The sequence below is a fragment of the Pogona vitticeps genome, chromosome 6, assembly GCF_051106095.1.
Source record: "Pogona vitticeps strain Pit_001003342236 chromosome 6, PviZW2.1, whole genome shotgun sequence".
Lineage (NCBI taxonomy): Eukaryota > Metazoa > Chordata > Lepidosauria > Squamata > Agamidae > Pogona > Pogona vitticeps.
This window is the reverse complement of record NC_135788.1, coordinates 118,919,635-118,945,082: the sequence shown is the minus strand read 5'-3', so window position 1 is coordinate 118,945,082 and position 25,448 is coordinate 118,919,635. Positions and strand designations below refer to the sequence as shown.

The 25,448-nt window shown below is 49.1% G+C and overlaps 1 protein-coding gene across 1 annotated transcript; it reads right to left on the bottom strand.

Annotated features, from left to right (window-relative positions):
• Positions 1-270: 270 nt before the first annotated feature.
• Positions 271-24,460, bottom strand: RNF31 (ring finger protein 31). The gene is made up of 21 exons (XM_078378341.1): positions 24,276-24,460; positions 23,356-23,502; positions 22,276-22,431; positions 22,109-22,168; positions 21,508-21,583; positions 20,768-20,969; positions 18,680-19,067; positions 16,728-17,012; positions 15,777-16,040; positions 14,906-15,088; positions 13,721-13,933; positions 11,960-12,133; positions 9,735-9,833; positions 8,336-8,425; positions 7,288-7,402; positions 6,519-6,637; positions 3,978-4,091; positions 3,789-3,846; positions 2,698-2,794; positions 1,301-1,475; positions 271-882 (listed from the first exon to the last, which is right to left on the bottom strand). The coding sequence occupies exons 1-21, from the start codon at positions 24,456-24,458 to the stop codon at positions 829-831; spliced, it is 3,252 nt and encodes a 1,083-aa protein (XP_078234467.1). The 5' UTR covers positions 24,459-24,460; the 3' UTR covers positions 271-828.
• Between the last annotated feature and the right edge of the window lie 988 nt (positions 24,461-25,448).

Below are 25,448 nucleotides of genomic sequence, written 5' to 3'. Positions count from 1 at the left end.
GTCAAGCGGTTTTGTCGTTTAACGAGGTGATCGTTAAGCGAGGCACCACTGTATACGGTTGTTCGGAACTGGCTTAGAGTGACTCTAATAGGGCTTACATGAAATATTTAAAGAGTGGTTTTACCAGCGCCACATCCTCAGTGAGCTTCCTTGGCTGAGTAGGGATTCGAACCCAGGCCTTTTGAGTCCTAATCTGTAACTCTGCCCACTCGTATACCACACTGGTATCCCAGAAGCTAGATTAGCAGGGAGGAATAAAGAAAAACATGATTTGTTTGGTTTTTTTAAAAAAAATCATGGAACAGTTTATTAATTTCCGAAGAGGTACGCAGGCTCAGAAATTAGGTGGAAAGGGGGAAGGAAATAAGGAGTCAGAAAAAGAGGGAATCGGAAACTGCAACAAGACATTTTCACCGAATTTAGCCACCAAATAATTCTCTCTCTTTTTTTGGTGAAAGTGGCTTCATTTCCAATCCACCACGGAAAAAAACATCCCCCATAAACATTCAGCTACAGTATTTAAACCCAACGCTTCCTGGATGACAAAAATAAAATAAAATATTATCTTTCATTTTACCCATGACAGTCTCCTAAAACTGTACATCTCCATAAGGAATTTGCATAGAAACGTGTAAAGACAAGAAGCTTGCGAAGACACCTTATCTTTGGGCACCTCGAATATAAAGCTACATCTGAAATATTAACACAAGGCGGAAAAGACGATGAGAGAAGGGGAGGTTTCCGTGCAGCGCTCCATTCCGCCAAAATCCAGAATTTCGCTCCTAAACCCGCCTTATTTCTTCAGCTGGAAGGTCCGCTTGCATCCAGCTACTTCCGCCTGCGTGGAATATGCTGGGCCAGCGGTACTCCATCTTTCAGAATCTGTGGCAGGTGGAAGAAGTCCAAAACAGGACACGTTAGCCAAGAAGACGGAATGATTCAGCTTTTCTTATATCTGTCCCCCCCCAAAAAAACTGAATATATATGGAGTTTTAGTACTCCTTGTATTTTCCATTTCTCAACGTGAAGTAAGCTGCCTCTTGATACTCATTGTTCTCAGCTTTAAATATTGTCTTTTAATGACCAAAAAAGCCCATCAGTTTTATACGCATTTCAAATACTGTTTTTTCATGACATAAACTAGTTTTATGCTCATTGCTCTCACCAACCAACCGACCGACCGACCGACCGACCGACCGACCGACCAACCAACCAACCAACCAACCAACCAACCAACCAACCAACCAACCGTCTTCCCCTTGACCCCGTTGCTCTCCAGCCGGCAGCGGTCCAGCCTCACCTTGAGCAAACGCCCCCGATAGGCTTCCTCGTCTTCTGCTGGCCCCTGGTGCGGTATCTGCGCAGCGGGCAAGTGGCGTCGGCAGACGTTTTCCGCCTCTTGCACAGTGTACAGGGTGGCTGGGTCCAGGGAGTGACCATTGATGAGACTGACCAGGTACTCTTTATAGTGCGCCCTGAGAGCAGGAGGGGGGGGAAGGAACAGAAATCACGGTGGTGCGCTGACACTTTCCTTGTGCCAGTGTGTGCAATAACAAAGAGGGACCCTCCAATATTCCCACCCTCCTTACATGGAATCACAAGTAAGAAATAAATAAAAAAAATAAGAACAAGCTCTATTCGGGTGTGTTTTGTAAACTGCCTTGAGCCTCTCTGTTGAGAAGCAAGAGGTCACTCACTCACTCACTCACTCACTCACTCACTCACTCACTCACTCACTCACTCAACCAACCAACCAGCCAACCAGCCAACCAACCAGCCAACCAGCCAACCAACCAACCAACCAACCAACCAGCCAACCAGCCAACCAGCCAACCAGCCAACCAACCAACCAGCCAACCAACCAACCAACCAACCAACCAACCAACCAACCAACCAACCAACCAACCAACCAACCAACCAACCAACCAACCAACCAACCAACCAACCAACCAACCAACCAACCAAATTATTCAGCCCAATAACCTCGCCCCCTCTATCATCACGTTCTTTACAGTAGGAGTGCTGAGATGAATGAAGAAAGGTCCTGGAGGGAGCAAGAACCCTGGAAAATCTGGTTCTCGCTCCTGCGACAGGCCTACACATGAGTAGGACTTTCCTCTTCTTCAGATCCGGCGCTGCTACTGTAAACTACAGGCCAAGCATTGTTCCTCCCTAAGCATGTGCTCAGCACCAGGCTGAATAACGCCTGATTACGGCTGACATCTTTCAAGGAGAGAGGTGCGGATTTATAAGTTTTTGGAGAAGCCTTCCCAGAATTCCCTTGCCAGCTTGGCCTCCCGGGGAATCCTGGGAATGGTCCGAAGCCACAAACACATGCTCCTCTCTCTATCTTAGAGCCAGCTTGATTTCTCTCAGATTGGCTCAGTGCCTTTCCAGTCAAGAAGAAATGAAAAGAGAGTATGATCGTTTTCATCCGAAAAAACACACACAACATTTCTGTTCTCTTGCAACATGGTCTAGCAACTGGGGTGCCGGACTGGGATTTGAAATTCAAGGTTCTAGTCCCTATTAAGATCAAGGAGTGATCCCTTTCTCTCAGCCTGATCTACAGGGCAGGATTCTTCTGAAGTAAAACCAGGGAGGAGCAGAGCCACATACACCAGCTTGAGCTCACAGTAGGAAAAGTGAGATACAAATGCAAATTTAAAAAAATAAAATTAAAATAACATTACTCACTGACAAAGACCAGCATATCCTGCTGGGGTTTCTTTCCCACAAGGTTCATCCTTTAACCCTGCCATAGTTTCCTTCTGCTCCATAACACGGCATCCACCTGCATGGTAGGAATCCATGGGGATTATTCATTCATTTATAATATTTGCCACCTTGGCATCTTTTTTAAGGTGAAAGGTGGGATAGAATGGATAACATATGTATTTCTATACCCCTTTTTTCGGTAATAAAGCCTCTCGGGATATATACATATAATACAATTAAACGATTACTTAAACCCCAGGGAACTGGAACACGAGATAAGTTTTATTCTTCTGATCGGTGACATGGATGTAGAGGGAGACAGATGTAAAAAAAGAAGTAAGCAAACATCTGCACAAAAGACGGATCCCTCCATCCTACGGCAAAGGAGCTACCAGGGAGCCGGACGGATCATTTTAGTTTAGCCTTCTCACCTTGAAACTGGCGGGGAGGAGTGGAAGATAATTCCCCCTGCAAAGACGAGGGGAGACGGCAACAGGCCAAGAAGCACAAACGTATCTCGCAAGGCCAGCATGTCCTCATCAGGGAAAGATAAGCCACTCTGAGAACCGTATCAATGACCATTCCCAGAATCCTTCTTGAAGCCTTAAGAGCTCAATTATTTATTTATTTAATTAGATTTCTATCCCGCCCTTTTAGACAAAGTCTACTCCGTCAACTTAGTTATCGTCAACTTATTTATTTATGGCACAAAATCAGATGCTTAAGCAAAGCAACTGTGGCGTCTCTTCCCACATGTCTCGTTCGAGAAGCCCTTCGCTCTTTGGTGTCATTCAGATATATCTATTTTTGTTTTTGTTAAATAATTTTTAAAAGCCAGATAATAAGAGTTCTTAGAACAAGGGAGTTGGAAGGGACTTAATACGGCCATCAGATCCGACCCCCTTCATCCACTGCTCTCCATCTCTTTCCTAGAAAGTGGGAACGGAAAAGGCAGAGAAGCTTCCACCCCTGACCTCCTCAACCCTCCTCCCAACGGTCTGGATTACAAAAACCATCCTCCTTGGCTAATTCCAACTTTTACCGTCTACCCGGAATCCTTTGCCACTCACCTCCAGGGGTGGCTCGGGTGCCGGCCGGTGGGTCTGTATTGAACACCACATTGTTATCCTGGAAGGAAATAAAAGACCTCGTGAGACCACCACCGAGGCCGAGCCGTGGCGGGCAGCCCGCGGGCTGGGCCCTCCCTTTGCCGGTGGCTCTTCCTGCCTCCCACCCCTCCTGCCTTCAGACCGACGGACCTGTAGGAGACGCTGCAGGCGAGGGACGTCCCAGTCACGCAGGTAGAAGAGGCAGTCCCGTGGATGGTGGCCGTGGAGAGACCGCCGGATGTGACAGTCCGGGACGGGGCATTTCTGGAGAAAAGGGAGTCCGCGATCACCCAAAGCAAGCAAGACGGATCAAATCCCCAACCCCATGAAACACATACATGAGATCCCGCCTGAAGACTTCTCTGCCTCAGGGGCCAACCAAGAGCTATTGTTTTTTAGTCGTTAGGTCATGTCTGACTCTTTGTGACGCCATGGACCAGAGCACGCCAGGCCCTTCTGTCTTCCATGGCTTCTCGGAGTTGGGTCAAAGTCATGTTGGTCGCTTCGGTGACCCTGTCCAACCATCTCATCCTCTGTCGTCCCCTTCTCCTCTTGCCCTCACACTTTCCCAACCAAGAGCTGAGCGTTGTGCAATTTTAACAACAACGACAGCAACGACAGCAACAAGAACCTCTGCTGTCAATTACAAATTCAGACATAAATATGTGGCAGGAAAAAAAATATATGAAAGTATAAGAACGTTGGGTGGGATACGAAAGGGTTGGCCTAAACTTTAGAAGCCCTTCTAAAAAGGGCCTCAGAGAAGTGGATTAAGAGTGAAAGCATTATTGGGGGGGGAAATAAAAAAGTTTGCCAAAATTACTGGTTTGGTTTGGAACAAAGAACGGGTAAGCGGAGATGGCAGGTTCGTTGAGCATGTGGGCCAGTTTTCGCAATGAAAATGTAAACAAGGATGCTGACGTTACGTGGAAAAAGACAATAACAAGGGGAGAAAATATGGGAGTCCAGTTTATTTGGACTCACGCATTACGTTGTAGTCCCTCAAAGACCACTATGTTTTAATGTGAGCTTTCACGAACAAGTCCACTTCCTCGGATGTAAATAAATCAGTACGAATTGTAACGTAAAGACGCAGTTTTAATTCTGTCTCTGGTGAACTGTGGGACGGCAATACTTCACCTCATCTTTAAGGTTTAATCATCATCATCTTACAGCTACAAAGCTGGAAGGGACCCCTAAGATGATCATCCAGTCTGACCCCATCAGGGAGGCACCACGGGGGGGGGAATCGAACTCCCAACCTCTGGGTCTGCAGCCAGATGCCTAATGCATTGAGCTATCCAGCAGTTCTATGAAAATCAATAATAATAATAATAAGAAGGCAGCTTAGATTTTAGTTTAACACTTGTATCTGTCATATAATACCAATCAAAGTTTTTATAATTTCGATTACTCTGTTTTGGTAAATTTTTCCACTCGCTTCTGGCGACAGGCTTGGATCAATAGCTCTCTTTTCCGACCCGTCTGACAGAAGAGTCTGTCTTGACAGCTTCTGAGGCTGATGCAAGGTCTGGGAAACTATGCTATGCCCTCAGATAAAGGCCCCATAATTTCTAGCTTATCTCGTGTGTTTTTTTTCAATTCCGGTCAGTGAGTTCAGAAAGCAAGCAAAAGAGAGAAGTGTTGTATACAAAAACATCCTTTGTTTTTCACTCCGAAATCCGCAGAGATCACTTCAGAAATGTCAGGGTTCACCAAAAATCAAAGGCTCCCTTGCATTTCCCCGAACAGGGAGAGTCTGCTGAAAATGAACACAACTTGGAGCAATGCCTTGGATCGCTTCTGCCTAGATTTTATGACCATGGATGGCTTCAATTCCTCAATACCGCCTCCCTCTCCAATGTTTCGGGAAAAATTTCCACACCCGTTACAGAAAATACATGCGCCATCTAGACTTTCTCTGCAGCCCCTGAGGACTAGAAACTTGGTGGGAGTTGTTTTTTAACAATAAATATTGATAGCTGTTGGGATTCAGTCTGGGTGTTAAAAGGGGCTTTTAAATGGATTGTTATGCCTTACTGCTGTGAATGCGTTTTAACCTCAGTTATATTTTTTACTATTGAATTGTGCCGTGATACTCACAAGGAGACTTTTATACTTCATGTAAGAATTTTTGCTTGGGGAAGGGGGGGAGGAAAGAGAATCTCCCCAGTTTTATTCCACCACTCGAGTTAAATAGGAGATAAAGTTGTATTATTTTCTGCAGTTTCTGTTTTATTTCCTGTAATCCTGTACCTGGAACGATTCTTCCATTAAAAAAAAGAGATCTCTCCCCCCCCCTCTTTCCTTTCCTTTTAAAATAAACTTTACGCACCCTTTTAAGCTGATTGTCTGGGAAGGTAGTTCTACATTTCCCATCCCTGCTGGGAAGTTAAGCGACTGAATTGGGAATATTGATCTGTCTGGCAACTGGTGGCAACTTATTGGAATTCTAAATCTGAACCCCTGGGTGCGCACCCCACCTTCCAGGCAGAATGTATGTGGAAGAGTGAAAGGATCTCAGACAGGATTCATAGCCTCCCCCTCCAACCCTAAACACCCCCCTCCGCTTGCTCTGGGTGCTCCTACACAAGAGAGAGCAGGAGGTAGCACGGCAGAGTGGCTACAGTGCGGAGCCTGGTTTTGGGGGCACCGTGCCAGCCCCCCAACCCCCCCCCCCAGCCTCCTTACGTTCGGGGCATAGAAAGCGCCATAGCAGCCGCTGCAGAAATGGTGCCGACACTGGGTGCACTGGAAATGCATACATCCTCCCCGGGCCAAGGCGTACGAGAATTTGCATTTGGGACAGGCTGGAAGGGAAGGGGAGAAGAAAAGGTCAGGGGGGGCAGAGAAGCCGGGAAGCCGAGGGGGAAAGGGAGAAGCACTCCGTCCCGGTAGAACCCTGGCAGACGCTGGTCACCTACGTCGGACTAGCAAGGTCTTCCACACCTGAAAAATAAGACTGGACCTAGCTAGCTGAAAGGCTTCTTCCTTCCAGAGTAGCCTCTACTCCCTCTTTTCCCCAGGGCATCATCCCATCGCCTATGACTCACGGTGACCCTACGAAGGAGCCGTCTCCAAAATATACCCTGTCCTCAACGGCCCTCCTCACTATTTCCAAATGCCATCTTGTGGCTTCCTTGAGGGAGTCGGTCCATTTCGTATTATTGGGTCTTCCTCTTTTCCTGCTGCTGTCCACCATTTCCCAGCAGGATGGGTCTTTTCCAGGGAATCCTGCCTTCTCACGAGGTGCCCAAAGGAGGACCGCCTCAGGCTTCAGCACTTTGGCCTCCAGAGATCATTGTGGCTTGATCTGATCTTGGACCCCCTCGCGTGATCTAGGAATTCTGCGGCTTAACCATCCGCGAAGCAGGCCAGGGCTCGGTCTTGCCGGGAAACCACGTACGGGTTGGGATCTCGGTCAAATGAGGGGGTAAGGGTGGTGGTGGGGAATACTCACCAATCCCATTCTCCTGCAGGTAGGCAGCTAAGCCCTGAGCTTGATATTCAGGATCATTGGCTCGCTTCCATTCCTGGAACTCATCACACGTCAGACCCTGATGCTGGGGCTCCCACTGCAGGACGGGGAAAAGGGGGGGGGGGAAGGAGGCAGGATCAAGGATGGCCGATAAGCGCCCTTGCTTGCCGGGGACTGGACGCAGCAGGCGGAAGCTCAGCCAGGGATCAAAAGCCTTCTCGGAGCACCTCCGCCTGATGCTTTTTATCCCCATCCCCATCTCAGGCCGAGAGGGGGGACGCGTTCCCGAGGTCCAGGAACCGCACACGGCTCTCAACCAGGTGGGCCTTAAAGGCTGCACACAAACCCATCCCGGGATCCCCACTGCCCAAATTATTGCTCTAATTTATTTATTAGACCCCACCACTACCAACCCACACACTCTGTCCTCCCTGTGGTTACAGGGACCCACGTGGCCATCATCCTCATCTTCTTGTTGCTCCTGAGCTGTTCTACGTGACTTCTGGACGCCAGCCCACGGCAGCTCCCGAGAGGGCAGGCTGGCTTCGAGAGCAGCCGCCCACCATGGTCTGTTTCCCCCCAAAGCAGAAAGCATCAGGAAGCCATATAAAAGTAGCCAGGAGCTGCTGCCTCATCCCAACAGCTTCTCCTGAGGCAACTGCCCCACATGACCTCCTAAAACAGCGTCTTCCAACCCTGGGTCCCCAGATTTTCTTGGACTACAATTCCCAAAAATCTTGGCCAGTCCAGCTAGTGGGGAAGGCTTCTGGGAGTTGTAGTCCAAGAACACCTCGGTGATCCGAGGCTGGGAACCACTGTCTTAGGGGATCTACGCTACGGGTTGACCCAAAGCTAGGCAAGCTGCTTTTTCTGGATGAGAAAGCCCATCATCCCCTGGGCTGGGGGATTCTGGGAGGGCTAGTCCGACAAGCAACTTCTCCAGGACTCCCAAAGCGTCTCTTGCGCACGACAAGGTGGGAGACCGCAGCTTCTCCCTCGCCTCCCCCCATCGCCCGAAGTCGCCACCGACCTGGCGCTTGCATTGGACGCAGAAGCTCTTCCGGCACTGTGGGCATTTGGCCTCCAAGTGGTCCGATTCATAGATGAAGCCGAAGGAACACTAGAAAAGAGGATGGGATGTTTTGTTATGTCCTTTCAGGTAAGCAAACAAGGAAACATGGCAGCCATTGCTGGCTCCAGGGCCACAAAGATGCTTGGCTCTTGTCTGTGCCAAAAGGCACCGTTTTCAAAGAAGTGGCCGTGTTAATCTTTGGAAGGAGATCAAAATAAAATGAACAGCAGCGCTAAAAAACCTGTGACCGTCCATTTCAACCTACCTGGACATTCTTGAGTGACCTGTAGGGAACCAATTTTTTTGGGGGGGGAACAAGGGTTGAAAGAGAAGCAGCCGAAACAAGGCCTATGCGGATGCTGGAGATCTGCTGAAAAGGACTGGATCTGAAATCAAGGGTTCTTGTTACCACATGGGAAATCGTGCGCCGATTCCCCCGGTTTGCCACTTGTGTCAACAATGCTATCATGACCTCATTAACTTTTAACCGAAATTACTGACAGCATGACAGCCTATTCCCTGACCAATGAACCTTTATCCATTACCTCAGGACCCTCCCCCCTTATCTACGGGTTCAAGTATCTGCTGATTCACTTATCCACCGTTGAAAAACATTGCAAGAAAAATCCTGGAAATATATATTTCTAAAGATGAAGTTACCAGAATTGGCCACTAGAGGAAGCCAGAGACTGTGCTCTGTACAACGTTTGCTTTAAGCCACGTTTTTCAGCATCCACGGGCTGGCGGGGGGCTTCGAACTGATCTCCCACAGATATTGGGGGTCTTACTGTATTTGTATCCTCGCTTGGTCGTCGGGCCTTGTCAAAATAGGGCAGTCATACAATCTTACTCTATGGTCAGCGGGTTGGACCGTTCAGTGGTTTAGGGATCTGGCTGTGGAGCCAGAAGTTGGGAGTTCAATTCCTCCACAGGGCCTCCTGGGAGAAAGAGCCAGCCTGGGTGGCCTTGGGCCAGCTGTAAAGTTCCCAGGGCACCCCCAGAAAAAAAAAGGACAGGGTAAATCACTTCCGAGTCTCCTCTGCCTTGAAAACCTTGGAAAGAGTTGCCGCAAGTCGGAACTAACTTAATGGCACTTGGCTATTAATGTCCGAGGAAGTGGATTTGACTGACAGAACTGCACACTGAGAGAGTCTTCAAGAAGCCACCATGTTTCTGTCTCTTGTGAGTTTGGTTTGATGCACCAAAAAAAGTGTAATTTTTTTAAAATACGGACAATTCGTTACACGCCTTTCCTATAAGAGCTCTCTCCTCCCCTTTACGCACAACTCCCCGAACACTTCCTTGCTTGTGCTCCTCTTCCACCCGGCAAGAAGGCGGCCCCGAACAGCTTACTCACATGCGTACACCACTGGAACTTTGGATCCCGCATGAGCTCATGCTCCGTCAGCTTTTTGTGAAAGAGATCGTAGGTCTCCCGGTCCAGGCAGCTGCGCAGCTGTGGGGGGGGGGGAGAGGAGAAGCAGGGAGAAAGATGAGAATTAGAGAAGGTGAACAACCGGGTTGCCTAAAATGTTTTATAATTTCGGAGAGAAAAAGGGAGAAGACCGCTCCGAATACCATGAGGCTATAGACAGCAGAGGGGGCTACGGCTTGGAAAGAGATTTTAGAGGAAATCCTGTAAGAAGGGATCGTTACGCTGTAGACGAAGGTCTGTTTTTCCCCTCTTTAGGGAGGCTGACAAAATGTGGCACATAAGCCACAAGGGGAGCCCTGTGGCGTGGTGGTTATGTGCTATTTCAGTCGCCTCTGATTTTTGACTAATGAATGACACCCCCACCCCACCCCGCAAAATGCCCTGTCATTAATAGCTCTGCAAAATCAAGGCCATGGCTTCATTTATGGAGTCCATCCATCTCCTCTATTTGCTCTTCCTCTTTTCCTCCTGCCACTTTTCCTAGCTAGAGCCCTGGACCAAAAGAAAAAAAGGAAGGAAGGAAGGAAGGAAGGAAGGAAGGAAGGAAGGAAGGAAGGAAGGAAGGAAGGAAGGAAGGAAGGAAGGAAGGAAGGAGAGGGAGGGAGGGAGGGAGGGAGGGAGGGAGGGAGGGAGGGAGGGAGGAAGGAAGGAAGGAAAGGAAGAAGGAAGGAAGGAAGGAAGGAAGGAAGGAAGGAAGGAAGGAAGGAAGGAAGGAAGGAAGGAGAGGGAGGGAGGGAGGGAGGGAGGGAGGGAGGGAGGGAGGGAGGGAGGAAGGAAGGAAGGAAAGGAAGAAGGAAGGAAGGAAGGAAGGAAGGAAGAAGGAAGGAAAGAAAGAAAGAAAGAAAGAAAGAAAGAAAGAAAGAAAGAAAGAAAGAAAGAAAGAAAGAAAGAAAGAAAGAAAGAAAGAAAGAAAGAAAGAAAGAAAGAAAAGAAAAGAAAAGAAGTGGGGGGGGAGGTATATGATTTTATTTTCCCGGAAGCCTCCAGGAGTGCCAATATGGCTCTAAAATGGAATTCAGCCCCTTCTGCCGGGGGGGCGGGGGGGAAAGGCCTCCCAAAATCAACAACCTGAATCCCAGAAGGGGCCATTTTTTTCCATGTTTTTAACGCTCCTGAGTTAGGGGCCGCCTACACTGGGTCCCGGGTCTCTTGGAAGAGTCGAGGTTGGGAGTTCGATTCCCCCACTGGGCCTAATTGACAGAGGCTGGACTCAATGATCCATAGGCTCTCTTCCAGCTCTGCCGTTCCAAGATGATGATGATGATGATCTTGAGAGGCTTGAAGGACGGCCAGTGATCATGTGATGATGTCTAGTCCTGCGCTGAGCAGGGGGTTGGACTTGATGGCCTTAAGAGGCCCCTTTGAACTTCATGATTCAATGACAGTATGATTCTAGGTCTTAGGGCTCTCCTCGGTTTATCTGGATACACAGCTTTCATTTCTCCTTCTCTTTCTCTGCTAACATTTCCCCCCAAATGCTCCCGGATCTCCACTTTGGTGAACAGGGTGTGACTTCGGCTTATGGCTAGAAACTGCTGAGTTCAAGGACCGAGCGGTCATTTGGAAAAGGAAATAAGAAGTGTGTGCCCTCCAGGCCATTCAGACTTGCGAGGCAACCCCTTTGAGGATCCAGATGGAGAAAGAGAAGTGGTTTCTCCTGCCTTTCTTCCCTGAGCAGCCCTGAGACGGACAGTGCAGGTGGCCCAAGGCCCCCACCCCCACCCCAGGCTGGCTTTACTCCCAGGAGGCCCAGCGGGGAAATCGAACTCCCACCCTCTGCAAGCCGGAGGCCTCACTCCCTGAGCTCTCCTTCCGGCGAATGAAATCGTTAGCTAGAAATCGGGACCACTTCTTCAATCAAAACAGGGCGGCCTCTAACCCTGGTAGGGTGGAAAGGGGATGGCCCTCGATCGGGTAGCATTTCCCCAAATCTTGTGCTATTTCAAAGAAAATTATTTTGCCTTCTCCTCTATGGGAAGGGGGAGCTCTCGAAAAAAATGAAAACAGTACCAAGAGGTTCATTAAAGGGACGTTACGGTTCGCGAGAACGTGAGACGTCAAGTGAGCTGCAGGATGAGGCAATTGAGGGTCACTTTTTTCACAGCAGGGAGGTTGGGACGGGGGGGGGGGGAGAGAGAGTGAAATACCTGGACGTCCAGAGTAGAGAAGTAGCTCAGAAGTTCTTTCTCGTCACTGATTTCCGGCTCGGAGCAAGCCGGGCAGACCAGGTCCGTGATGTGCTTCTCTTTCACGGCGATGGTGAAGTGGAGGGCGAAGCATTCTGGGCAAATGGTACATTCACACGACGTCAGAGACTGCATCTAAGGAGAGGAGAGCCCGGCTGGATGAGGCCCACGACGCACGGCGCCCAAGAGCCCACCCCTCGGAAATCCCTCGACCACAGTGAGAAACGGAAGCCAACCACTCTCTCCACCCCAGTGTGTCACCGTTAAGAGATATGCTGCTTCAGTACAGTCGTGCCCCCCTTTACGATTGCCCCGCATTATGATGAAACCGCATTACGATGACGTTTTTGCAATCATAAAACAATGGTCTGAATAGGGGTTTTTCACTTTGCGATGATCGGTTCCCTGCTTCGGGAACCGATTCTTCGCAAAATGATGATTTTTGGACAGCTGATCAGTGGTTTCAAAATGGCCGCCGGGTAAATAAAATGGCTCCCCGCTGTTTTCTGGGACGGATTCCTCGCTGCACAGGCACCGAAAATGGCCGCCCTATGGAGGATCTTCGCTGGACGGTGAGTTTCCAGCCCATTGGAATGCATTGAAGGGGTTTCAATGTGTTTCAATGGGGTTTTTATTTTCGCATTACGACGTTTTCGTTCTACAGTGATTTCGCTGGAACGAATTAACGTCATAATGCGAGGCACCACTGTACATGGAGGTTCTATCTAGCGGCTACATAACCGTTAGCCCACTCACCAATGATGCTTACGGCCGTCCGCTTACAGGCCTTTCTGCCAGACAGCGCCATCCTGGACAAATATGGGTTTGATTTTGTCTGTCTGCATAATTAGGCAGGCGACTTGGGGGAAAAACTCTTAGAGAGGTGGTTTTATTTAGGCGGAGGGGGTGAATAATTACTCTATAAACATCTATTATCTTCATCTGGTTCCATTGGCTGGGCCAGCAGGGCAATGGGAGTTGTAGTCTCATGCGCCGGGAGGGCATCAGGAGACACGCACACACAAAAAGGAGGAAAATGTCAAAATGATGCAAAAGTTTATTTGGGGGCTACCTCTTGCAAAAACTAACAGTCAGTGGGCAGGCTGATGGAAGGATCGCAAGATTTGTGACCCAGAAAGGAAACATTTGCAAACTCTAGAGATAAGGAACATTTCACAGAAACAGGAAGTTGGAAGGGGGCCTCTAAGGGTATCGAGTCCAACCCCTGGGGCTCAAGGTAGGAATCCAAATCAAAGTACAGTAGGGCCCCCCCTTATCTGCGGGATCAGCATCCACGGATTCACTTATCCACGGTCTGAAAATATTAAAAGAAAAATCCCCATAAGATGTATTTTTAATGATGGAGTTACCAGAAATGGCTAGTAGGAGGGAGACAGAGACCACACTATGTATAGCCTTTGCGATTAAACAGCGTTCACAATAACCTGTGTTTTTTCAGCCTCCGCAGGGGTGTTTGGAATGGATTCCCTGCAGATATGGGAGGATCTGATAGACGGTTATCTAGCTTTCTCTCCAATGCCTCCCACGTCGCTGATATATAAGTAAATTTGTTTTTCATTTACGGCTGAAAAGAGTCAGCAGAAAGGAGCCTTGGAATTGGACGGATCCAGGACCCATCGCCGAATCTTGTATGTTCCCCTCTTCCATAAAGGAAAGCAAAGACTGCAGCTTCAACGCAGGGACACAAACACACACGCGTACCTTGTTGCGCGGCAGGGCCAAGCTGCAGACGGCACACTCCCAATTCAGCAGGCGCTTGATGAAATCACGACTGGGGGAGGCTCTGACGGCCTCCACAATGTCGGCCAGCTCCCAGCCTCCATCGGCCGGCTGCTCCAGCATCAGGGAGACCACCAGCTCCGCACGTCCCCAGCTGGGCAGGGACAGAGAGGCCAAGAGGCGCCGCAGAAGGGCCTGGAAGGAAGGAGGCAGGAAAGCACGACGGTCACTGCGGGACTTGGGAAATCAAGGCTCTAGTCCTCACTGTGCCTGAAACGGATCATTGGGCTTTGTTGTTTTCAATATCATATTGATTTTGTCAACTGTTTTTAACCTAATACTTGTTTAATCCTTTGTCTCTATACATTTATATTTGTTACGTTCGGAACAGTCAGCGGTCAAAGGCGACGAGGACACCAAAGGACACACGTTGGTTGGATGGAATCAAAGCAGGCACTGGCCACGATTATAAAGCAGCCGAAAGCAGCCGCAAACAACCGGAAATTGCAGGAGAGAGCTGGTTCGCGACATCGCCAAGGGGCGAATACGACTGGATGACTCGATGCGATGAAACACTCACTGTTTTTAGCTTTTAAAGATTGGTCTTTTAATTGTGGCAAGCCACTTTGCGTCATTTGGAGGAGAGATGGGGTAAAAATATTTCACATACATAAAATAAATAAAAACTCACAGGGTGACCCTGAGCCATTTGCCGTATTTTTCCCGTGTATAAGATGCCCACATGTAGAAGACACTCCCCCCACTTTTCTAACCTCAAATTAAGAAATCTATGTGGGGCTTAGCAAGTGGAGGGGAAAATAGGGATCAAAGCCCTGCAGGATCGCTTTGATCCCTGCTTCCCCCCCACATTTGTTTTTCTTCTCTCCTCAGCTTACTTCTGTGTATAAGACGACCCTCAATTTCTAGTCTAAAGATTTTAGACAAAAGTATAGCCTTAGACATGGAAAATACGGTTCTCTCTCTCTGTCTGCCTGTCCTACCTTGCAAGGCTGCTATGGGGATACAGGAGGAATGAGGAAATCCTTTGAGTTCATGGAAGAAAGGGAAGGACAGCAGCCTCGCCGATCATTAGTAAAGCACCCCGGGGAGCTGAACAGAAAGGGAAGCCCTTCCGGGGACCGCGCGTTGTGGTCAGCCCCGTCTCACCTGCCGGTCAGGGCAATGGACGTCGATTGGGGGCTCCTCCTCCTCCCAGAGCTGCCGATGAAAGGGCTCCAACACCCGGCGCTGGAGTGGCACCAACGCCCGCCACAGCTCGCCGTTGTTTTGGTAAAGTGCCTCCAAGACCGGCCCACGCTCCTCAAATCCCAGCGCCTTCAGCTCCTGGATCTATTCAGAGAGAGAACGCTCAGGGTGAGACACACTCCCCACCACCACCACCCCAGCAGCCGGATCCCCTGGGATTTAATTTCAAAAAAATACTTCGCACACATTCTGAGCACACCTTGATTACTTTCCCATCCTCTTAGGGCTACGATCGATGGAGAGGATCTCAAAGGATGACTCGGCCAGAGCTGGCATAGGAACTCCTCACTCTGTGGCCCCTGAGCACGCCCCCCCCCAATTATTGTCTTTTAAATCCAAACATATTTGCTCTCTTCTAAAAATCTGCACCGTCTCCACCTGCAAAACCTTCCTACTGTATTTCGAACCCGTTCAGGCTCCTCCCTTTCACAAGCCACTACCCCTTTCCGGCCCCACCCATTTTCAAAGAGGAACCTTCCTCCCTTGTTCTAATTTTGTCCTAAGGTTCCGCCCACAAAACCCACTTCCCTCCCACCATAAGCCCCTCCCTCGCTGCCCAGACCCCACCCTGGAGTTCCCCCGGCTCCTCCCACTCCCCCAGGATTCAGCTCCTCCCTCTTATCCAGACTGTTTCCGATCACCGATCAGAGATAACAGCAGACGTTTGCAAGCCAGACAAATGCCGGAGGCTGCATCAGACCCCTTCTCCCTTCCCACAACCTTCCATCTCAGGAAGCCCATCCATTTCTTGAAGCATCCCGCGCGGGCTGACCTTGTTGCGCCGGGTGGCCAGGCACCGGGCGACGGCTTCGTCCACGTCTCCCTGGCTCTCCACCCAGGCGGCCTGGACTTCCTTTCGGGTGATGACGCCCAGTCCGCCCCCGGGCTCCTGCTCGCCACGCTGCGTGGCTAGCTCCGCCATCCCTTCCAGGACGCAAGGGAGCTCCGAATTCAGCCACGCCAGAGGCAGCTCTGCCCCAGAGTAGCGCAAGGCAGCAGCCACCATCTCGGGGGCTACCCCAAACGTCTCGGCCTCCTGGTGGGGGGGGGAGAAGAAAAACAAGTCCATAAAGATCCGGTGAAATTGGACAGGGTGGCAAAGAGAAAGACCAGCCGAGAAACTCTTGAGAGCGGTTTGCAGCTCGGCCTCCGAGGGGAACCACCCGGACTTTTAAGGAAGGAAGGTGGGTATTCATCCGTATAAAAGAAACTGGGATTCAATCTCGCACGTGGCCTTTAGCAGGTGTGACTGGGAGGGACCTTCTTGGGCTGGCATGGCTGTCAACCAGGACTAGCCAATCGTTCCTTCCCTGCCTCGGAATTCAGAGACAGCCCCGCCTCTTTCCTCTGTGTCTCTTTCCCTCCCTTTAGTCTGTTAGAAGCAGGTTGTTTTGTGGAGGGCTGTGGCTGAAAAATCAGCTGGCCAGGTTTGTCTGTTGGCTGTTTGATCTATTTCAACTGTACAACGCTGAAACCTTCAGTTCCTCCGCTCTCTAATTTCTCAAAGCGAGTTACTGAGACTGTAAGGGCCAGTGGATGAAAAAAAAGGGGGTGGACTCCCTTTGGGGAATTGAAGCTATTCTGCTCCATTCTATTCTGCTCTTCTGCAGAGGACCTAAAGAAATTTAACCAAAAGTTTGATAGTCTGCAACAAATTCTTGCCGCTACATCTCTTATGCCCCCACATTTTTCTTCCCTGTCTCCAATACCAGGACCTACGCACCCGAATCATGGCCACCATCTTCTGCCCGTCCTCGCGCAGCTTCTCCTGCCTCTGACGCTCCGCTTCTTCCTGGGAAACGAGCGAGGTCTTCTTCCCATCTTTGGGATCCCCCTTGACTTCCGACGTCAGGCTTTTCCTCTGTCGGTCCTCCTCTTCTTTTTCCGGCTTGGGGGGAAGCAGCGCCGGGGCCGGCCCTCCGCGCTGGCTGGTCCGGTTGCACATTTCACACACTCGGCCACGGATCTTGTTCCAGTACGTACAGTGTTCGCACTGCCAGCCGGAAGACTGCAGGGAAGGAACAGGGAGAGGCTGAGCAATCCAGGATGGAGGGACAGGGCGCCTTTTAGCAAATATCTGCCTATTGGCCATTAGTGGGACTTCGAAAACACAAAGACACCTCGATGGGTGACGGTTATTCTGAAGTGTTTCGTGGGGACGGCAGACCTTGGAAAAGATACTTTTCAGACTCTCACTTCCAGAAGCCCTCATCTTGTAGGACCCCTGCCTAGCAGCAACCACAAGAATGGGGTTCTTGCAAATAAATTTCCCCGTCCATTGCCTCTCTGATTCTCATTCCCAGGGGACGGATGAGTATTTTCATTCCGACTTCTTTGTACTTAGTTTTATTCCTTAGCAAATTTGCCTTATTTCTCCCTTGCTCCATCCCTGTTTCAGCTAGGGCGAAGACAGAAGCTGTAAGACAAGATGTGAACAGGGAATGGATGGGGTTTTGAAGCTCCCAGATGGGGATTCATCTGCATCCAGCTGTGGGCTGAGCAGAACCCAGCAGATGTGGTTAAGGGAATGACATCCATGAATAGGTAAAAGGTCCAAGATCATCCACCTTCTTGTCTTTCTGACCACCATGAACGGAGGGGTGTGAAAGTTGGGCCCTGAAGGGGGTGAAAAATGATTTGTTTGAAACGTGGCGCGGGAGGAGAGATCTGCAGCTCTCCTGGACAGCCAGAAAGAGAAACAAGTGGATCCTAGATCAAATTAAGCCCAAACTCTCTCTGGAGGCAAAAAAAAAGGATGAAACTGGGACTGTCCTGCTTTGGACACATCATGAAGAGGCAGGATTTTACTGGAAAAGACCATCATTGCTGGGAAAGGTAGAAGGCAGCAGGAAAAGAGGATGACCCAATACGAGATGAAGGGACTCCCTCAAGGAAACCACAGGTTTGAGTCTGCAAGAGCTGAGCAGGGCTGGTTGAGGACAGGGCATTCAAAACCCTGAAGTGGTTCTGTGCTGATGCTTTGGACTCCCTAGGATAGCCCTAGGAATTAATGACCTCCCAAAGAGCCTGCGATTACCAGCCGTGCTCAGATTTCACAAACTAGAAGCCAGTGGTTGCCTTTTTATGGGATCAACCCACCGCGCGTTCAGCCTGCCTCTGTTCCTGCTCATACCTTTGCATTTGCTCAGAGAGAGAAAAAAGGCCAGCAATAATTGCAAGAAACCAATAAAGGAATAGTTTTAGAAGAACCAGCTGTGTCGGTCTGCGTTAATGGATCAGGCAAAAAAAAAAACAAAGGGGAAAAAAATTAAATGAAGAACTAAAAGTAAAGGATATAAAACTGTCGCGGTAGTATCTTAAAGATTAACTGCTATATTTTAATGTAAACTTTTCGTAGACAAGTCCACTCCCTCAGACGTAAATAAAGGAGGACGAATTGTAACGGGAAGATTCTGTTTTAATTCAGCCTCTAGGTAACTGGGGGGGACAGCAATGCTTCACCTCGTCTGCTAAGATTTAATAATAATCATCATCGTAGAATTGCAGACCTGGAAGGGACCCCATGAGATCATCCAGTCCAGCCCCGTCAGGAAGGCACCACAGGGGGAATCGAACTCTCATCCTTCGGCTCTGCTGCCCGAGATCTAAGCCACTGAGCTATCCTGGTACAAAGGCATGATTTATGCTGTGCCCTCCCGACATCCATCTACTTACCTCTTCCTCCTGCTGTCCCGTTTCCGGGCCCCAAGCAATCAGGGGCTTCGCGTCGCCCATCCCAGGTTTTCCGGCCAGACGCGGCCGCTCGCACATGGCGCACAAGACGGTGGCCGCCTCGTTCTCGAAGGTGCAGGACTGGCAGGACCAGCGTCCCCGGACCGTCTGGCCCCAGCTCCCGGGGTCCTCTTCCGAACTGGTACTGGGCGGCATCCGGCAGCCACGGGGCCGGTCGCAGGCCACGCAGAGGACGTAGCGGGCGTCGTTGGTCGTGCGACAGTTCGCGCAAGACCACGGGGGCCGCGGAGCAGAGAGGCTCAACCAGGGCGCCGTCAGGGGCTCCATCGGAGGCGGCAAGGACGTCGCATCAGAGGCCACGATGGAAAGGCTTAAACGGATCACAATCACAACACTCGGTCAACAAACTGACAATGGACAAGACTGCAGCTGTCACGTATCTTCTGAATAACCCTATTTTTCCATATATAAGACTATACTTTTGTCTAAAATCTCTAGACTAAAAATTGAGGGCCGTCTTATACACGGAAGTAAGCTGAGGAGAGAGCAAAAACAAGTGGAGGGGAAAGCAGGGATCAAAGCGATCCTGCAGCGCTTCGATCCCTTTCCCCCTGCACTTGCTAAGCCCCACTTAGATTTCTTAATTTGGGTTTAGAAAAGTGGGGGGGCGTCTTATATATGGGGGCGTCTTATACATGGAAAAATAAGGTACGTACTGGCTGGGATCCTGTGGTCGATCCACGCTTCCGTAAGGGAATTGTGGAAGTCTCAGTGGCAAATGGTTACCCTCTGAGCAGACGCTCGTTGCCTTCCTCAGCAGGCGCTCCATCTGCCACCAAAGGTTTATGGGATTTCCCTTAAACGGGCAAAAGGACTGGGTCCTTTTGGAGCCAACGGGCATACCCAACACCTCCGTGGCCACATCTTTGAGACAAGGGCCTTCTCTTTGGCTGCTCCCAGAACTTTGGAACTCCCTCCCACTGGAGGCCAGCCCGGCCTCCTCTTTGCTGCAGGAGAAGACCTTTCTCTTCAGGTCAGCTTTCCTTTAATTACTGCCCCTCTGAGAAGTATTTTTAAACAGAGCTTTGTGCCTTGTTGCTTTTATTTTTGGTGTTGATTTTGTTGACCGTTTTAGCCTAGTATCTCTTTGATGCTTTTATAATATTTGTACCATAGAGTCACAGAGCAGTGAAGTTTGATCGATGCAGGAGAACAAATCAAAGGATATCTGCCAGGTGGTTGTCTACGTTTCTCTCGAATGCCTCTAGCGTTGCAGTGCTCACCACCTGCCAGAGTCCTTGGTCCCATTGTCGTACTGCTCTAACAGTTAAGAGGTTTTTCCTGATATTCAGCCAAAATCTGGCTTCCTCCAACTTCATCCCATCGTTCCATGTCCTGCATGCCTTTCAAAGCTAGAAACAGCACACTTACTGTTCCAAGCTTTTAAAGATTGCCTTCAACTGGCGTAAGCCACCTTGGTTTCTTTTTTAAGGAGAAAGACAGGGTAAGAACTTTTGAAATAAATAAATCAGTAAGTGGCCAACCAGACATTTCTGGCTGACGCTGCTTCAGTCCATAAACCTTATCTGAAATCAAAACTGTGAACGGACCTAGATTAAGGGTAAGTGGAGTTTAGAGGTCCTCGCAGCCTGCAAAAGGATCAATGCTCATCACCAGGACCCACTGCAGGCTGTACCAGCCCTGAAAGTGTCAAAAGGGGTGGCGGTGGAAGGGGGCGAAGGAAAAACCAGGAGAAGAAGTGGCTAGAAGTTTCACAAAATGCCATTCCGGGGGAATTAGAGGCTGCCATATGGCATGGGGGGAAACATGGAAGAAAGCAATTCCTTCTGCCGTGGCTATTACACCATTCCTCGAACATTTCACACACCCCAGAACCTGATTTAGGGTTACCCTAAGCTGGAAACGACTTGACAGCACTTAAAAGAGGGTAACAAGCAGCACTTCGAGGAATGGCGAAACCGGCCGCTCGCCCTTCCCAGCGCAGGCGGAAAGGAAAAGGGCCCAGGCATGGGAAAGGACGAACATCCACCAACGGATTGGCAGTACTACCTGGAAGGAGGTGGCGCTGGAGGAGGAGGCGGTGGGCTGCGCCACGCGTGGTCCTTCAGGGGGACCCGCTGGTGATGGGTTCGCGAAGGGTGTTTGTGGAAGAGACGGTCGCAGTCTAGGCAGAGGGACTGGGCGCAGGCGGCGCAGTGGAAGGACGGGGTCTCCAAGCCGCAAAGGAGGCAGGCGTCCGGGGGAAGGTACCCTGTGTCAAGGCAGCCGGCATGTAGGTGGAGAGAGAGAGAGAGAGAGAGAGGAAGTCAGGCGAGAGCTGAAATAAGCACCTGGCTTTGCAAACTTCTGCTTTTGGCGCCTGCTCCCACCCCACCCCACCCCGGGCTTAAAGAACTGGCAAGAATATTTCCCCTAAGGTTTAGTTCCTGGCAGCTTTAATCGGAATTACGGAAGTATTTTTGGCCCTTGCTTCGTTCACACTGGGGCCTACCCACCCCTGCGGTGCAGCCCTGAGAACTTATCCAAAGTCCAGTTTTGGCCCACCAAGCAAAGCTGTGCTCATATCCTAAAGCTTCTCGTGACTGTCATAGGGACTAGAAACCCGCTCGTTTTGTTTTGCTTTGCTCTTGTAATTACAACCCGGAAGCCAGGTTGTTCCAAATGAGAAATGCCGTCCCAGCCCTCCAATTCCAGCATGTAGAATGATCGAGGGATTTTCAGCACCCTGAACTTTAAGGTTTCATCAGAGAAACTACGCTTTGGGCCTTCGGCCGCTGCCTGACGTTTACCTGACTGTGACAATGTATTCACTGGAAGCTGGGGTGTGTGTTCTTGAACCGGACAGGCGTCTGTGAGGAGGCTGGCCTGGGAGAGGAAGAATGTACATTTACTGTATTTATTTACTTAAAATGTATGTCAATATTTTTTTACCTCTCCTTAAGACCCAAGGCAGTTTAGAACAACCACCTACTGATGGGAAGCTATGCGCACATACGATGTGCAATTCAAGGTGGCTTCTGGAAATCACAGAACAATAAGAGTTGGGAGGGGCCTCTAAGGCCATCAAGTCCAACCCCCCCACCCCATAAAGGAATCCAAGTCAAAACAGACTAGACAGAGGGTTGTCCAATTTCCTCTTCAGGGCCTCCAGCGTTGGAGCGTTTACCATCTCCCGAGAACATGGGTTCCATTATCATACTGCTCTAACCGTTAAGAAGTTTTTCCTGACATCTTTACTCTACAGACAGCAAATGGAGTCCATGAGAGGGACCCCCCCCCCTCAAAACCACCAAGTTCCTCAGAAAAGCAAGATTTGAATTCAACTCTGGTTCTTGTATCCGTGACCGGTGAGAAGAGAGACCAGCCCAGTGCCACCGATCCGATACTCACCTGTAAACTGTCGTATCCTTTTATTAACTCTTGAAACATCAGAGGATTGGGGTGAGCGTCCTAAAACGGGAAAAGAATGATGGACATTCTCCAGTTCCTAATCAACAGCCTCAATTTTGATCCCACCCTCCCAGCCGCGACTTCTCGGTCTCATCCTCCTGCCATACCGAAAGGAGGAGGTTCAGCTCAGCCCGCAAGAGCATGATGTCCACGGTGACAGAAGCCACTCGGGCGATGTCTGGTTCTAGGAGATGCTCTGGGAAGCACAGCCCGTCCCCCTGCTCTTCGGAGTAGCCGTAGAGGCGAAGAACATCGCGGCCGCCCTGTCGGAAAGGAACAATCCAGGGTTCAGAAGATAGCAGAACGGGGGTTAGAAATCACAGAATCATGGAGTGGGAAGGGGGACCTCTGAGGCCATCAAGTTTGACCGCCTGCTCAAGGCAGAATTTCTAGTCAAAGCAGATCGGACAGAGGGTTTCCTCAATTTTCTCTTGAAGGCCTCCAGTGTTGAAGCGCTCACCATCTCCCCGAGGTCATGGGTCCCATTGTCGTACTGCTTGAACAGTTAATAAGTTTTTTCCCATTAATAATAATGTCTCCCATTAGCATGAAAAGCGTTCGGTCATCACCTGAATCTTTAACAGACTTAGACCCAGGGCAGCCACTTAAATACTCATGCTATGTTTCCATAACACCCACTTTCCATTTAGCTGCTATGTTCTGAGCTCCCTGACTTTTCTGGACAGTCTCCAAAGGCAGCCCCACACACAAAATGTTGCAGTAGTCCAACATAAAAAGTGGCTAGAACATGGAAAACGGAGCTGATCCCTTCTCTTTGGAGAAGGGGTCGTGGCCGATGTATTTGCTGAAGTGGGAAAACTCCTTAAATGAGCACCCCCCCAACCCAAATTTTTCAAGGGGAGCCCAGCGCCACCCATAGCAAGTGGAATGCCTGCTACAGAGATGAAAACTGGCCCTTCTCCAGTCCATTCTCTAAACAGAGATTAAGGCAGAAGAGGAGGAGTGATGATGAACCGTCGCCATGATGGTGATGGTTAAACTTCACTCCATCTTTCCAGTGATCTCCCACGGTGGTTTTGCGTACATGCGAACAAACACCACGAGGAGCACAAGATGGACCAGTGTGAAATGCAATATCACAAACATACGACTACGCTTTACAATACACATGCTACGTCCAGAACTGTATCCCTCAACGAATCCTGAAAAACAAGCATCTTTCTCACCTTGATGGTGTCCACTGTGTCCCGGAAGACGGGGTTGTTGAACTTGACCATCCGCCAGAAACGAGGCTTGAGGGGGGTCAATAAGTTGCGGCCGTATTTCTCCAGGATGTTCAAGGCAACTGAGACAGTGCGAAGGTCCTTTAAGATCTGGAAGGGAAGTGGGACATCGGGAGCTGTCTCTCTCTCTTGCAGGGACCCGCCGTGGCCTCGCTGAAGACTCTCAATTTCGCTTTAGGAACCACCCAGAGACGCTCAAATCGTAAGGCCTTGAACATCATTGCTCGGGCATTATGCAACAGAGGTTCAAATCCTGCCTTTTCTGCACCAGATGCTGCTAAATTCTACCTTTCCATACTTTAAATACAACTTGAACTCTTATCGTGGCCTTTTTCCGGGCACCTCCAAACCAACATTTTGGAGACCCTAAATAGGATAAGTGCTTCTAAATCTTATTTTTCATAACATTTTCAGTAGGCTGCTATTAATTCCTCTTTAATATTTGAATCATTTACCATTCTTAGTTTCTAATATTTTGTTTTTAACGATGCAAGCCACCCAGAGTCCTTTTTTTTTGCAGGGGCAAGGCTGGGTAATCATATTTTAAATAAAGAAATGAAATGAAGCACTGTCCAACTTTTCCCCTGTTTCCTAGCTCGGATGTGGACCTAATTTCTCCCCCTATATACTCGGTTCCCTGTCCTGTATCTTCTCTCTCCAGCCCCCTGAGGTGGTAGTGGGATCACAGGCTGAAGTTCAGCAGGTAAAGCTTCCGTCCGCCCAACGTCAGCCGGCTCGCCAACCGTTTGAAGATCTCCCAGAAAGGAAGGGAAAAAAGCCACCGCCTGCTTGCTCCATGGCTAAAAAAGGTGACTTCTCCCGCCCTTGGCTCAGGTTTTTTTTTTTTTTGTTCCATCCCTTACCTCTCCCTGAGCGTTGTCCCGGATAAGACCTTTTGCGTCTATTTCCCGGTATTTTTGTTCGAACGGCAACGCCAGCTCCACCATGCCCTGTACAGATTCGGGGTTCTGCTCCGTCGGGTTTCTGAACAAGGACGCCATCAGCTCGTCCCGGAGGGCTGTGAATTTGCTCTCGGCCGCTTCCATGTCTAGCATCACAGGGGCGGAGAGGGGTCCAGAGAAAAGAAGGGAGCACAAAACGAGACTATCTTATCATCATCATCATCATTATCATCATCTTAGACCTGCAGAGCTCTACAGATCAACAGACCCTATAGATCAGTGGTTCCTAGCCTTTTCTTTACCATGGACCCCCTTTAAATAACTTTTGTTGCCGTGGACCACCAAGACTCAAGTCAAGGGTTTAAAACCCTAAAAGTGCATCAAATTATTTATTTAAAGTTTCTCATGAAAGGTCTTCAAACGTGGAGAGAAGGGAGCAATAAGTTAATCTGTTAATGCACACAACTCCTATTGTAACATTCTTAAAAGGAGGAGGAGGATAACAATAAGAACAACAATCATCATAACCATCATTTCCGGATTGGATTTCCAGATCCAAAAGACGCCTTGAATGTAACACAACAGACATAGTAGTAATAGAATGAAGAAATGTCTGCATCGTTGACATTGCAATTCTGGGGTATGCTGGAGTTGAAAATAAAGAACTGGAAAAACCAACAAAATGCAGAGATCTGGCCATCGAAATATCTCGCTTGTGGATGAAACACATTTCCGTGGTCCCCGTCGTCATTGGGGCTTTGGGAACAATATCAAGAAATTTCACACAGTACTATAAGCAGTTGTAGATCTCAGACCATCAGAGGTGCAAAAAAATGGAAATATTAGGAACAGCATACATACTACCCCGATATTTAAGAGATACTTAGGTTTTTGGTTAAAACTTGTATCTGTTATATAATACCAGTCAATGTTTTCATGATCTTGATTGATTATCGCTTTGTGGTTTTGTATAATAATAATAATAATAATAATAATAATAATAATAATAATAATAATAATAATAATAATAATAATAATAATAATAATAATGGCCTTTAGTTTTTGCTGGAGAAACTGAAATTACAAGATTTTTGTTCTCTGTTTTTCCTTTTCTTTCTTCCTTTCTTTCATTTT